The sequence below is a fragment of the Gymnoscopelus microlampas genome (assembly GCF_963454915.1).
Source record: "Gymnoscopelus microlampas genome assembly, chromosome: 4".
NCBI lineage: Eukaryota > Metazoa > Chordata > Actinopteri > Myctophiformes > Myctophidae > Gymnoscopelus > Gymnoscopelus microlampas.
The window spans coordinates 46,742,410-46,758,150 of record NC_139941.1 but is presented as its reverse complement, the minus strand read 5'-3'; the positions used below and the strand labels follow the sequence as shown (position 1 = coordinate 46,758,150).

Below are 15,741 nucleotides of genomic sequence, written 5' to 3'. Positions count from 1 at the left end.
AGCTGTGGTGATAATACAGCACTGTTTGAGAAACTATTTGAAAACTTTATATTAGGTGTAGGTGTTGGCTGTGGATTCTTTATCGTTTGACCTTCAACTTCAAATATGGCTTTAAACAATTGCTCGGTGTGAAAGGTCTGGTGGTGTGAAGGGATATTTAACTTTCAAAACAACTGTGTGGTGAATGTTGTGTGTGGTGCTGATGTTTGTTGTGTGAAGCTTAATGTCACAGTGTTTGTGTTGGAGCGCCTCAGTGCGGCTGCAGAGTTCATGTGCAACATCTTGCATGCGTGGCTGTGGCTTCAGTTTTCCTTCGCCGTGTCTGTAGGTCACCCCCAGGGACCCCTAAGGGGGGGGGGGGGTTTCATCCCATGATTTTTGTACCCCCAAACCATATGAACTGTTGGGGGGGGGGGGGTGCACGGACCCCCTTTTTTTTTCCCCATCCCATGATTTTGTACCCCCAAATGATATTTTCTTCTATATGATATTAACTTCTAGTACAGTACAAGATGGAGTTGGTCTGCTGTGGCATACTGGCAAAAGCCGAGTGCCGTACTGTACATAACTGTTTTCATATTATTACGGGGCCAGGCTCTACAGAGCAAGGCTCCGTTTTATTATTGGCATTATTCTGTTTCCTCTGCCGTTTTTGCCAGTTCTGGCTTAACCGTGCATACGCTTTTTACGAAACTCGGCCATATAGTAGATGGTCATGAAAAACGAAATAATTGTCACACTCTTGTCAAAGGGTGGCGCTATAGCACTCAATTGAAAATGCCAACTTTGAACAGGTACAACTCAAAGAGGCTTGGTTCAATCAGGGTCGGAAAGAGTTATATATATCAACAGACGCTTACAGGTCTACCATATGTCTAGCTCAATGAGAAGAAAGGCATCCTGTGAGTCCGGAGGTCACCGATTCGATCCCCGTCCCCGACGATGTATTGGGGTGATCATGATTTGGCATTCTTAGGTTTACACATAGTGGTTCTTGAGGTTAGGGGTAGGCATAGTTTTACTGAGGTTAGGGTTTGTGAGGGTTTAATGACCATTAATATTATATATATATATATATATATATATATATATATATATATATATATATATAGATAGATAGATAGATAGATAGATAGATAGATAGATAGATAGATAGATAGATAGATAGATAGATAAAGAATTTACATATAACATCAAGCATAAATTATTCCAGTGGTGTTTTTTGAGAAGTTAGACTTTCCACTAGGAGGTGTCTAGTGACACGAGGTTATTTCTGGAGTATTTCCAATTTTCAGTACTTTTTTCTTCTACATCCCAGAGGCAAATATTTTACTTTTACTCCACTACAATGATTTGAACACTTTAGTTACTTTGTAGATTTTGATTATTACTACAAAACACACTTCAGCCCTATACATTTCGGCCATTTGAAAATACGATATTTTCAGAGTTCTGGACATTTACTTGCAACAGAGTATTTCTACATTGCAGTATTGATACTTTTACTTAAGAAAAAAAAAGGTAGTACTTTTACCACCACCGGTAGTCAGGTGGCAGTTCGTCAAGTATAGAGGGCTTGTAGTTAAATTCGGTGCTGGATACTGTATATGACCCTCTAACTCGGAAAGAATTGTCAGCTATGTCTTCCTCAGGAGCTACAATGAAACAGCCAAAATGTTTGGCTGCAACATGTTGAATAAATAACATTTATTTTACTGTCCATCAAATATTCCTTAGGTCGGATGAGCTTTCTGCTCTAATCCATTAGTTTACTGGTTTGCACAAAAAGTACTTCAAAGTTTTCATACAAATCATCTTTATTTTAGACCACATTTAAATCTTTATTTTAGTCTTAATCATAATATTTAAAATGTTATTGTTTTGCCAAGGAGCCGTACAACGGTGTGAGCCAGGGAGAGAGCTGGCAGTCACTCATGTAGGGGGGAAGTACCTCTTCGCCGGGTCTGCCCTTTGTTTTCCACCAGAGGTTCTAGTAGATGACAAAAACAATCTTTCAAACACTTTTTATTTTTCATTTTTTACAAATGTTCAAAAATAGCACATTACAGTACAAGCTCGCAGAGTGGCACGAAGTGACGTGCTGTGAGCTTGTAAATTTATACACTGCCATTTTTGAATAGCCAACGCTAAAACGACAGATGCTTTCCCGGTTTTAATGGGTTAAGAGTGGATAAAAAAAAGAGAATGTTTGGGAACCCTTAGCCTAGAGACCTGACGGCCATTAGCGAATGTTCTTCTATAACGCCCCAAATAGGCACACCAAATAGGTTTAATGTGGCTAAACACCCCTAGATGTCATAATTAATGCAGTCTTACGTGAAGGCATGGCCCAGCTTTCTGATTCTTCCGCTCAGAGTTCCGGTGTTGGCAACCGTCCGGTAAGCCGCGCTCAGTTCCGGGGACGTTAGAGGATCGAAATACCCTGGAGAAACGGTGACGAGCAGAACAGATGAGGTGTGTGAAGATCATTTAGTTGTCTACCTGTACCAGTTAATTCAGCGTTTTGTCACTCATTGTACAGCATGTCATATATCAGGCATAATGCATCTGCTTCCTGAGTCAATAGGTTTCACTCTCCACTGTTACATTCCCATAAGACAGCTTTAGATAAGATTTGAGTTTGGTAGAAGAAATGTGAGTAAACACAATATAACTTAAAACCCAGGCTATAAAAGCGTAATAAAACACTCAAATGTGGTTTTATGGCCTAGTATGTATCAGTTTGGACCGACTTGCGGATTATGTCAGTCTACCTTATGTGGACTAGCACCTTAACTAACGTCCAAGTACATCATGCACAGTATATGCCGCTATGCTCACGCACCTTTACATCATCTCAGGTATTCTGTGTAAATATGTAGATAATTTGTTTTCTTTGATTGAACTCTTTCCCTCCTGCCCCCCCCCCCTTTCTATGGAACTAACAATACGATGGGAACTATGCACACTTTCACCCACTTTTTTACTTCTTTTAACTTGTGATGTGACGCAATAAAGCAGATTCTGACGACCTGAAAATGTTTGAAAACTATTGACATGCAGTAAATGGCTGAACCTAAATTCAAAACCCTGTGGTTGGTACAACCCGAATGACCGCATATCCTAAGCTCATGTGTAATGTGTGTGTACCATTGTTACGGCTAGCACCGCCCGTGGTTGGAGTGTTACGGCCAACACCGCCCGTGGTTGGAGTGTTACGGCCAACACTGCCCGTGGTTGGAGTGTCCCGCATCATGGACAGCGTCTTCCAGTACGCTTCCGGGAACGAGAGCATGCGGCCAACAACCTGAGATTAAATTAAGATGAAAATTAATTCCGGGCTGGAATACCACGGGCCAGGGCCAGGCTGGAGTTGTGGGCCAGTGCAGGGCTCCATTGTGTACCGTACCAGCACAGAGATTCTAACCTTAAGCTGAGTGTTTGTATCTTTCAAGATGACCAGTGGGGTGGGATCCGCCATTGCATGGCCAACAATGGTAGGTCCAAACACCCGGGCCAGGTTGTTCTTGTCCATCTGACATTGGGGACTCTTCATGACCCTGGAAAGCACATTTAGTATTTTTGGAACATTTCCCTGTGAGATCAAAGTGTAATATGCTACCAGCACTTTCTTGGTATTTTACTGTACATTGTCCCGTCATTACCAGAGATCTACACTACAGCATGTTGAATTGTATTGCACCCTGTATTTGTATTGTGAATGCTGCTCAGGTAAAATGTTTGCTTTTCTAGCTCCATTTTGGTCTCCTGACTATGAAAAATAGTCACACGCTACAGACAGATTAAATAAAGCCAGACAAACCTTAAGCTGCTTCTATAGGAGAATAAAATATTGGTGTGGAGAAGACATACAGTATTTGAGAATTGTTAATTTATACCAGTGGTGTATAAACCTGTGCCACGGAGTGCCCACTGTTGTGGGCTTTCCTTCCAACAAAACACTACTACACCATCTGATCTCACTAATAGGTGCTAGAGCACCTGCCCTTTGCCCTCTTGACCAGGAGTGCCCTTTTGAAAAAAAAATATTATTTTTTTCAGTTTACAGCAGGGGTCTTCAACAGGGGGTCCGGGACCCCTATGGGGTCCTCAGAGTTACTACAGGGGGTCCGCCAATTCTTTATGTGATATGATTTTTCTTTTTACCATAACCACTCGAAACCTAGCATCCCTTTTCTGAGGAGAACTTTTGCCAAAAATAGCGTTGTGGGCTTGTAGATCGGCTATTTTTGGCAAAGAGGTATAGGTGTAGAGGGAAAAAAGAGCAGACCAAGTCAACAAAAGTATAATTTACTTGAGCACCTGCCCCTCAAAATGTCTGTGCACGCCACTGCTGAAAGAACATTATTCAAGTACACCCTATGAGACAGAGGAGATGGTACAACCTGTAAAAGCAGCTCTTACTTCTGTAAGTGAAGCATGAGGAAGGCCAGAGTGTCTCGATTGACTTTTGGCAAGTCTCCAATGGCCTGGTACATGAGGGATGCGGCATTCTCCTCATCAGCCATCTCTGGAACACAAATGGCAGAAGATGAGCCAACAAGGCAACAGTTTTCCCTTCTGCATGAGCCGCACACACGCTGTGATGTCTAATAGGGCTAGAGTAGACGATCTACAAGCTCACAACTAGAAGGTAATTGATAGACTAATCGCCAAGAAAATAATCCATAGTTGCAGCCCTACTACCATCTTCTGGAGAGGTTTGCATGGGATTATTCCTTTAGATATTAAACATACCTGCGGCCAGCATGAATGTAGCATGGAGCTTGAAGGTTATCAGTGGCTCTTTCAGCTTCCTAAAGAAATCCTTTAGGAGGCCACAGATGACATGTATCTCATCCACTTGGCCGAGATACAGTGTTCCTTTCCCTTGGATGTACTTCTCCCTCAGTTCCTTCACCATGCGCTCACTCCCTGAAATGCGGTACAGTCCTCTCTGGGAAGAGGCGAGGAGTTAGACCGCTAAATTAGTGTTGTTTGTTTAATAGACACATCTCAGAGGTGTATTACACTGCTGGGATACTCACCTCCTTCAGTCCCCTTCTCTCAATTTCACTCACACACTTCACCACCAAGTCGGGGACTCTTGCATGGGTCGATGGAGCGAAGCTCTCCAGAGTGTCCTGAAGATGACACACATTTTATAATCTAATATAATAATTTTTAAAAATCCTATCAGGAAAAAAAAAATCATCACGGTCTTGCAAAAACCTAGTGAAAATAGCAGAGCTACAAGCGCACAGCAAGAGATCAGCCATTTTAGCCAATGCCCCAAATAGGGACACCAGGTTAAAACTGGTTAAATATTCATTTAATCACAATCTCTTGTTAAGTCTGTGGATTTTAGAATTATTGGATCCATTACGGAACACACATTTCTCCCCCCCCCCCCCCCCACCCCACCCCATTTCCTCAAAACAAACAGTTTTGGACATACTTAATCCATTAAGACCGGGAACACATCTAATCTGTGTCATTTTAAGATTTATTTGGCTATAAAAATCGTGCAAATCTTTGAATATCTTAAAGCAAACATTTGCAAAATATTTTGTTCCAGGGACCCCCAGAAGCAAAGATTTGAGTTACAAATGTTCGCTTTAATAAGTATACATTCAAAGATTTGTACACATTTTCAAGTTTTATTATTTTTTGCAGATATACAAGCTATGACAGATATGAGCTTGTATATCTGCAATTTTTTGAATAGCCAAAGGAATCTAAAAAATCTGGATTAACATTGGTTTCCACCCAACAGACTTGATGGTTAATGAGTAGTAGTACTACAAGCACCTGTTGTCCATGAGGAGTCTGTGTCCTAGAAGGGGTGCAGCCTTCACGACACATCATCTTGCACTCTGGATGTGCGATGACGCGGCAGTCTCTGCACTTCACTGCCAGCTTCCCGAAGCGGAGCCTCTTGCCGCACGGCACGCATGTCTCTCGCCCGATCACCTAAAAAGAGACGCAATTATGTTTAGTGGCGAGTAGCCATGTTTTTTCCACTGTGGGGTCATTTTCAGCCTCCAAGCAGGCACAGTATGTACACCACCCAGTGCTGGACCAAGTACTCAACCCCCAGTACTTTAGTACAAATTTGACAGCAACTTTCACTTGTAGTTGAGCAATATTTGACCAGGAGTATCTATATTTTGACTGGAGTACTTGCTTTTAAAAATACAGTATTCAAAAGTAGAATTACAAAGTACAGTTTCTTTGCATTATCAATGCATAGCCGTTTTAAAATGTTCTACATTATCCAACAAAATTCAAAGATTTTCCAGAAATGTTCTAAAAATATAAAATGGTGATAACAGAAGATTATGAGAGTCATAAGTATCCAAATACTCAAGTACAATACAGTACTCAAGTAAATGTACTTCGTTGCTGTCACTGTGTACCAAGCCCAGCAACACAACATACTGTAAGCTTGTATGGATCTGCTAGTGAAGCCCCCTTTTAAATGTACTAATTCGTAATCATTTCTACATAAGTATGATCCGGGACATAAGAGATGGAGACATGTACAACAGAAAAATAAACTCAGCCTGTGAAAATAACCCAGCCCTCTAATAGACAGGTCCAGTGCACTCGCAAGTTTAACAACTGTATACAACTTGTATACAGTACCTGCGTTGGCACTGGACTCTTTCCCCACCCCACTCTACGCCAATGTCTTTGCCGAAAACAGCTACCTATACAAGCTCACAATGCATTGTGAGCGAGTAGATTGGCCAATTTGGGCTTATGTTCCACCTAGAATAGGGACGCTAGGGTTCAAGTGGTTAAAATAAGTTTGATTAAGTGTAGCTACAAGTTGTTTTTTTTCATACCGTTTTGGTCTGGAAGTTGTGCTTTACAGCTGATTCCACGATGGGAGGAGTGAAAACCGAACTCCTGCCGACTTCATCGATAGTCTCCTCCATTTCTGCTAGCGTCTCCCACGGTGCAGTGTGCTCCAGGACAGAAGGGTCACAGGGAGCCTCACAGGGGGCCTCATCTGTTAAATTAATTTGCGGAAAAACACAAAGTAAAATATAGAGAGATATATAGTTGCGCTCTGCCCGAGCGCAACTATATCATTTTTTTTAAATCCCATGGACCCCTAGTGGTCTGTGGACCAAACATTGTCTTGCACAACAAGAAAACATCCTCTGGGGAGAGTGACAGAATGATGATTTGTGTAACAATACAAAGCATAGATATAGAAACCTAGATATCTCATTGGCTGTTGCAGTTCATTGGAGCGACCTGCATCTGCGGCCGCCATATTCGGGAAGCCATGCTGCCACTCAAAGTGACTCAGAATCTAGTTGTATAAAAATATAACAGGATATTTTTATACAAATCCCGGAAAAGACACTATGTGATTGGCCAGTAGTCACTTTGATAGGCAGTTTGTCTTCCCAAAAATGGCGCCCAGGCGCAGATACAGACGCTCCAGAGTCGGTGTAGATGGCGTCTACCTTTATATGTCTACTGTATGTAACAAAGTACACTTTCTTCCTCACCTCTGAAGGAAACCAATTCTTCTGTTATGATGGGTACCCTCTCCCTCTCGTGGGTCTCCCGGGTGATGTTTATCACCATGTGAACTGGGCCTGCACTATCAGGGGTCGTGACAGTCGCCGTCACAGTGGTCTCCACTTCCTGACAACAGAGGGTATAGAAAGAAGGGTTCTTAGACATGGGGAAAAAAATAAACATGTGTACTGTACATTTCCCTAAGTACAAACGAACATACAAACAGGCATTCCAAATGAATGTGCAATGCAAGTACAGGGCTGCAACCATCAACAATCTTCTTGGCAATTAGTCAATCGATTACCTTTACGATTCATCGAGTAGTGCGTTTAAAAAAAAATACTTTAAAAAGCATCTTTAAGCAAATACATTAACCAGCTACTGCAGTGGTTGGGGGGGGGTTCCAGGGAAATGTTTTGAATAATTTAGACATTTTTTAACACACAACTTCTCTTCTGGGGGTTCCTGGCACAATAGATTTTGAGATGGGGGTCAAATACTACATGTCAATGTGAGAGTCCTTGGTATGAAATTGTTTGACAGGCAGGCAGATTGGCTACGATCCAGGAATATTTCCACCTGACAGTACATCTGTACTGAGAAGGAAGAAGCCCTACTGTGGAACTGACTACAGACAGATGGATGAAGCAACAAAAAGAGAAAGCAGAAGAGAACATGAATTAAAATATATTAACAGCAGTTCACTGCACTGGATAGTTGAATGTTTTTTTTACAAAATAGAAATCGCTCGCATTGAGATCTCATTTGAAGTGAGCCCTGCTTTTCTCAAAACATGGCAAAAAAAAAGACAAACCCTTCTTTAAACTTGAGCATTATCAGTGGATGGTTTTAAAAATAAGATTGAAAGTTTTGTTACAGGTTATAAGATGGTGCAACATACAGTAAGGCACCTTTATTAAACGGTCCTTGAGATTTTTATTTACATTATATAATATACAATTACGTTATATAAAATAGAATTCTGTGATAGGCATGTTGGTAGCTGATCCAAGATCGCCATGTACACAAACAAAAAAGTGAATGTGTTGAGGGCTGCAACCATGGATTATATTCATAGTGATTATTCTATCAATGACTTTCTATAATGAAGAACCGATTTTTCTTTACAGTAACGACGCCAAAAAGTTACACCCCAAAAAAAGAATTTAATTCATTTTTATAATCAACTAAATCAATTAGTCTGATTAACCACTTAAGCCCCGTTTTATGCTCAGTCGTAGAATGGTGTCATGCAAAAATAATGAAAATAGTTCATCTACATAAGCACAACGTGTCGCATCACAGGGATTCTCAACCTTTTGTAACTCAAGGCCCACTTGGGAATGTGGCAAGATCGAAAGAAATACACTACACTATACGTATGCTTTCAGACATCCATATAGATTGAAATGGCCATTTTTGAGTGTTTCTAGTACACTTGGAAGTGGTCCCACAGTTTGCTGACCAGCAATGTGCCAGGCCTGAGTGAACTTTCAGAGCCTAAAGATAAATTATGTTTGAGTTCTTCCTATCCCCCACTTATAAGTGGCAAGTTACGCCTCTTTAAACTGAGAGGTATTATTGAACAATTATTAAGAGTCAAATATTCACCTTGTCCTGAGGCCTCTCCAGTAAATCTCCAGATGTGTTCCTCGCTCGCCTCAAGGGTGCGTTGCATACAGATGGTGCCATTGACGACCTCTGTTAAACAAAAAGTGGATTACTTTCCAACATTGTTGATAGTGGGTTGAGATCAAATGAAGACTCAATCACCAAGGGGTGAATGGGCTGTGACACCAGTAGCATGGTATAGATGGAGAGCTATACTAGAAGGATGAGGATTTAGCTGCAAGATATACTTCCAAGTACAATACAGCCCCAATTTCAGGTGACTGAATAATACCACTCTATCAAAAGGGTTGCATTCATGTTTTGTGAGACTTACCCTCTTTTCTCTGGCCCTCGACCTCAGGGGTCTAAGAATAGTCGTGCTCAGGTCCTGAATGAATTCACAAGAAAAGTCAGGGGTGAAACAGTGCCTTCCACCGCTGTGTCACATCTCCTCTATTGTATGTACATAGGGCTGTCACGATTACAACATTTAAGTTGGCGATTGATTGTCATACAAATAATTGCGATTAATGATTTAATTGTGTTTTTGGCATTGAACATTGGAACAATGAATAAACATTTAATTTAGCTTTTTAGGCTTCGTAAGAAAAGATTACTGACATTTCGGTAACGCACATTTCTGTCCGACAGCAACTATATATAAAATATTACACCCACAATTTCAAAAACACCACCTTATTCTCGCTAGAAATGGTCATACTGTACCAAGTCATCATCCGTTTTATCATAGCTGATATCCGAGATATGAGACAGGAACGAGGACTCATCAATGACATTCAACCTGTGGGAGCATAAACAGTCCACGTATGGATTAGTTTGATTATGGACACAATCAAATGTAGTTTTGGACAAATACTGTACCTCAATACAATAATATGATGAGGCAATATTTTGGGGATTGACTATTGGCGTTTTCGGAATATAATATTTGTACACTTTAATGCATTCAAGACCATACAAATACGATATTTATGTCACAATATTAAACTAAAGTCCCAGACTATGAAAATTACAATGTTATTAACAGACAGGTGACAAAAAAAAGAAAAAAAAACATAATTCATGGAGAAAACCTAACGAATGCATCTGCTTCGGAAGCAGATGTCAGAGATAAACATAAGACTGCCCCTCGGTTCAGTATACACACCCCACTGATATGCAGCCAGAGCCATGGATGAAATTTCAAAATGTACCCATCATTTTCCAATGCTGTAACTTGACTCGACTTGAACCCTTTTGCTCTTTGGGTAAGCTGTAAAGCCTGATAAAATGATCAAACTCCCAAAATTCACCAGAACAAAGATGTGACTAAGAAAGAGGGTTCATTATTGGGGCACGGATGGTACAAGCTTCAGTCACAAAGACTCAACTGGCATACACCAAGAGAACAGTACAGGCGTGAATGCTTGACCCCTACATTGATGGGGTCAGGGGGGCTCTTATGCACTTTCCTGGCGTGTCCTGGCAAATCTATTACTACCTCTTGCCGTGAAGCTGGTGGGCATTGGCTACCCTGTCGTCAAAACGGGCGAGGAGGGATTTCTGCTCGTCATTGAGACATGCAACGGCTTTGGTGTCATGGATCAGGATGTCACACACGAGCTGCATCCGTCTCTCCTGCAAATGGGATTATTGCAATTCCATCATCACATGTAATCAAGTCAGCGATTCCAAACCTGTGGGCTGGGGCTCACTGATGGGCTGTGAGGGTACTGCAAGTGGGCCCCCAAATAATTGGCAAACAGCAAGACTTTAATGATAACATATCATAACTACTGACATTATGACATTGATAAATGAAAATGTACCATGTTGGTCCCATTAATCCAGATTAAGGCAGAACACAATAGATCTAAAATAATGTTCTGAAAATCCATGCGACCAACCCATCTGACCACCCATCTCGACTGCCATAGGCTATTAAGTGGTCAGATTTGTGTGCCGCAAACGCTTATTTTCAAGTGGGCCCTGATCTAGAAAGGTTGGGAATCCCTGAATTAACCACTTAAACCCCATATGGTCCCTCAGTTCTATACTAGTGTCTTTTCTGTTTTCCGTAATTGTGGGGAAAGCCTTCGCTGAAAATAGCCGATCGACAAGCTCACACAACGCGCTATTTTCAATTAAAGCTTTCCCCACAATTCGGATGCTGGGTGTAAGTGGTTAAGTAATCCCCAGGTTACATTGGTGAGTGAATGTCGCTGATGTTCTCCGTGTAGGGACTCACCAGATTCTGATAGTCCACCTCCATTTTATGGCGCTTCTTAATTTCCAGGTCCACCTGGTTGCGGGCGTGTTTCAGCTGGACCTCGAGCGCCGCCTTGGCCACATCAGAATTCACCAGACGTTCCTTATAGGTTTTGAGCTCATGCTCTGCATGATGCCATTTCTGCCATTTCTTCCCATGGCGAAAATCCTCAAAGTGTTTCGCCATGTCCTTGAATGCTGCAGTTAACAAGAGGGGATAACTCAGTCTATGCAGTTATAATTATAAAAGTACTAGAGTAGCTCACCAGCTACTACTATGATTATAAGATGGAAGTGATGCAGAGAACTGCCATGACCTACAGTATTGCACACCAACTCAATGGGGGCTGGGAAACATCCAGAGGGAATGCTGAGATTACAGCCAACTAGTGTCAAAGAAAACTAAGATGGTTTACAATCATGTAGCCTATGAGTTTCTAACTCCCTTGCAAACAATAGAGAAAAGGTACAATCATTTGTCTGAGATGTAGTGCAGTATAAGTTTTGAAAACTGGAAATACTCCAGTAAAGTAAAAAATGCCTCAAAGGTGTACTGAACAGTACTAGTAAATGTACTTTGTTACTTTCCACCACTGTATAACCTGTTATAACTTAGGCGAATACTTGTATTTTATGCAATTGTCCAGCACCTTGTTCTATGTTTTGAAAGGGCTTTGAACGTAGGAATACTTAGGCCTTATCAGATTCAGAATAAGACCCATTTCATTTTAAAAAGCACCTTTCATAACATAGTTGTAGAATAAGTTTAAGTTTATTCTACTTAATATTAAGTTTCTTACCAAGCTCCGTGGCCTGTGCATCAGCATTCTGCCGGACCACGATGTCCTGAAAGAGCTCCATTACAATAACAAACACAAACTCTCCTCAGATAATTATTTTGCAACGCCCAGGCAAGCTGAAGACAAAAGGCAAACTGATTAACTCCTGTAGGCTATATAGGCAACCTTAACGAGACACACCTGTTGAGTTTTGGGCATAGCGTTGAAAATAAGGTTTTGGCCCAGGGACCCCCAGAAGAGGAGATTTGTGTTAAAAAAAAAACAAGGACCCCTTATACCTTTAATGTTTTTGTGTGTTTGGTTCTATGGTTTGGTTCCACTATAAAAACAAACTCAAACAAACAGCAGGTGGCGGTAACGCACATTTATGTATGCTAACCGCCAATAAATCGCAATGCCCAGAAGAAGGCAGGCTACGCTAACGTAACTTCCTGTTTATTCGTCGCATCAGAAGATGTGCTAACGAACAACACATGGTGGTAGTACTACTTTTTCATAATAAGTTAGACGTCATTTTTTTTGTTTTTTTCCACCGATTTCTGGGGCATTTGGGCAACCTTTTGTTATTCAGAATCTAGTCGTTGTGTACATTTGTGTAAGTATTTGCGGGTACATTTAGGTTAACTTGAATAAAAATGAGCTAGCTAGTCAGCCGGGGCTCAAAGTGGGGACTTGCTAACACGTTTGAGTACTCGGCTGAGGAGGGGTCATTTCTGGTGTTACGCTTTAGAAGACTTTTCTAAGTACCAGTTACAAATTGCAATTGCTTTTATGGCGGTTTTGAAGGAGGGTAAGGAGTCACACTTTGTAATGTCTGTTGGTAGGGCATTCCACATTTTGGTGGCATAGCAATAGAACGAATTTAACCCCAATGTTTGTGCCGAATCTGGGTTGAACGAGATCATTGGAGCTCCCTCTGGTATTGTGCCTGTGTGTCTTTCCCCTGAGTATCTTGAAGACCAGGCCCATTGCAAGTTGCTATACTCTGTCCTTTACCCTGAACCACCACCTGTTATAATGTTTTTTTTGAACATTATTTCGCTGTTTGGTTCTCTGTTGTCCAATTTCTATTTGTCGTACATTCAACTGTTTTTCTTTTCTTTTTCTTTTTAATAGTAAAGATGCCAATACTGTGCAGTAGTTGCTCTGAGAAGCGTGCAGCACTTAGACGTCCAAAGACCGGCCACTCACTATGCAAAGAGTGCTTCTTTGGTGCCTTCGAGGAGGAAATACATCAGACCATTGTGGCAGCGACACTTTTCAAACCTGGAGAAACTGTGGCAATCGGTGCCTCTGGTGGAAAGGATTCTACGGTGCTGGCACATGTAATGAAGACGCTGAACGAGCGATACAACTACGGACTCAATCTGCTGCTGCTGTCAGTGGATGAGGGAATCACAGGTTACCGAGATGACTCCTTGGAGACGGTGAAGAGGAACCAACAGCAGTATGACCTGCCACTAAAGATTGTGTCCTATGAAGAGCTGTATGGCTGGACTATGGATGCTATAGTGAAGCAGATTGGACTGAAGAATAACTGCACTTTCTGTGGGGTGTTCAGAAGGCAGGCACTAGACAGAGGAGCCATTATGCTTAAAGTAGATAAGATATGCACAGGTAACTGGAAACTGTGTCTGCTGTGCTATGCTGTACTGTGCTTGTGTCTTGTGACTTGTCTGATATATCATGCATTTAGTTAGCCTCAAGCAACTCAGAAGATGCTATGTTATTGTATTATCTGGTATCTACAGTTGCAATACCAACCCTTGACAGGCCATTCATTGGAACAGAAAAGTCCGATCTGATTGTATTCAACGACAAACTCACAAACATTACAGCTGTAGTCAAAGCTTGGGTTATCCTCTTTGTATCTGTCAAGCTTGTGTTTCATAAAAATCCACCGTAGACAAGTGTTCGAGTTTGGAAACGCTTGTTGGGAATAATGGGAAATCACTCGACAGTCCCGGTTACCACCTGTATCGAATTTGCACATAATGCAGGAGACAGCAAGACCTTGTGTTATTGAAAACGAGTGCTCAGAACAGTTACAAAAAAAAAATGATTTTTATGAAACAAAAACTTGACACATTCAAAGAGGATAATCCAAGCTTTCCATACAGCTACAAAGTTGGTGAATTTAACGTTGTTTAATACAATCAGATAGGACTTTTTTATGTTTGGATGAATGGACTGTCAAGGGTTGGTGTTGCAACTCTAGACGACAGATGGCATTATAGCATTTAGTGAAAGGAGAGGAGTTGTTTATTATTCATGCTTATTTCAAAGAAGCTGGTCTATATGGATAAATACATTAACTCCATCTGTTTGTACTACAGGTCACAATGCTGATGACGTGGCAGAGACGGTGTTGATGAACGTGTTGCGAGGGGACATTGCACGTTTGCGCCGCTGCACAGCCATATCTACAGCCTCTGAGGGCGAGGGTGTCATCCCACGCTGCAAGCCTCTCAAATATGCCTACGAAAAGGAGATTGTGCTCTACGCCTATTTCAAAAAGTTAGACTACTTCTCCACAGAGTGCATCTACTCGCCCAACGCCTATCGCGGACACGCTCGTGCCTTCCTGAAGGACTTGGAGGCCGTGCGGCCTAGCTCCATAATAGACGTCATTCATTCTGGTGAGAACCTGTCGGTGAGGGAGGGCGTGAAAATGCCTGTACAGGGGACTTGCGGCCGATGTGGCTATATCTCCAGCCAGGCGCTCTGTAAATCCTGTGTGCTGTTGGAGGGGTTGAACCGAGGGCTTCCTAAGCTGGGGATAGGGAAGCACCATCGCCTCCATGGCAAAATCCTCAACCAAGAGCCTCTCACCGAACGGGAGAAGAGGAAGTTGAAGGCTGTAGACTTTTGAAATTTATCAGGAACTTCAGTTATATACTAGCTCAGTAAAAAAAAAAAGAAAACAGCCCAATCTATTGACATGTGCACAACTTGCACAAGATCAGTTAAATTATAAATGGGCACACTGGTCATCATTTTTCTAACTATAAGGCATATAATTGCATCATTTTCTGAGAATTAAAGATCCACAATTTATTTATGTTCATAATAGTGTATGTTTTGTATTATATAATAATAAATATATTATTTTATGCCTGAGTTTTTCTAATTTGTTTTGCAATTAAGTGTTTTAAGTGGGGGAAATGTTTCTACACTCATCATTCTTGTGAAAGCCTATTACTAATGGGTAATGTTTTCTTTTAATGTACTAACATGTTTGTCGTTTGTCGCTAGAGGTCACACAGCACCTGGTTTGTGCGTTTGTTGCGTAGTAATTGGTGACCTGTCAAATGCTGTGACTCCAGGGGTCGCTTTTTTCCAATTTCGGCAAATTCATAGAGTGGTGCTTTTCTAAGGCAGCGCAACTTATTTCTAAAAACATGCCTTCACGTTTTGTCCTATTTCTGGAAAAAAAAAATCTATGGGACCGGTACTGGCAGGTCAAATGAAATTAAGCGCAATGAAAGGGGTATTTCATTGGTGGAATAAGTACTCTAAT

At 41.4% G+C, this 15,741-nt stretch overlaps 2 protein-coding genes across 4 annotated transcripts; one reads left to right on the top strand and one right to left on the bottom strand.

Annotated features, from left to right (window-relative positions):
• Positions 1-2,333: 2,333 nt before the first annotated feature.
• On the bottom strand, positions 2,334-12,282 carry LOC311044104 (rac GTPase-activating protein 1-like; the record flags this gene model as incomplete). Its single annotated transcript, XM_084055524.1, has 14 exons — positions 2,334-2,443; positions 3,151-3,307; positions 3,428-3,560; positions 4,426-4,531; positions 4,759-4,957; positions 5,049-5,156; positions 5,812-5,973; positions 6,852-7,018; positions 7,530-7,668; positions 9,488-9,541; positions 9,880-9,955; positions 10,655-10,791; positions 11,402-11,619; positions 12,222-12,282. The coding sequence occupies 14 exons, from the start codon at positions 12,280-12,282 to the stop codon at positions 2,334-2,336; spliced, it is 1,827 nt and encodes a 608-aa protein (XP_083911650.1).
• Positions 12,283-12,649: 367 nt separating this feature from the next.
• ctu1 (cytosolic thiouridylase subunit 1 homolog (S. pombe)) lies at positions 12,650-15,328 on the top strand. Of its 3 annotated transcripts, none has more exons than XM_084055233.1 (3): positions 12,650-12,697; positions 13,338-13,838; positions 14,558-15,328. In XM_084055233.1, exons 2-3 carry the CDS (start codon positions 13,343-13,345, stop codon positions 15,091-15,093), a joined length of 1,032 nt encoding a protein of 343 aa, XP_083911359.1. In that variant the 5' UTR covers positions 12,650-12,697; positions 13,338-13,342; the 3' UTR covers positions 15,094-15,328. The 3 variants fall into 3 exon arrangements, with proteins under 3 accessions (XP_083911359.1, XP_083911358.1, XP_083911357.1); XM_084055232.1 differs by having other exon boundaries at positions 12,671-12,700; XM_084055231.1 differs by having other exon boundaries at positions 12,675-12,816.
• The last annotated feature ends 413 nt before the right edge of the window (positions 15,329-15,741 follow it).

What these genes read in the sequence shown, in the direction of transcription:
- ctu1 (XM_084055233.1), top strand. Translation starts at nt 13,343, where the DNA reads ATGCCAATACTGTGCAGTAGTTGCTCTGAGAAGCGTGCAGCACTTAGA. An exon ending in AGTAGATAAGATATGCACAG is followed by an intron (nt 13,839 to 14,557) that starts GTAACTGGAAAC and finishes TTTGTACTACAG; the next exon opens with GTCACAATGCTGATGACGTG.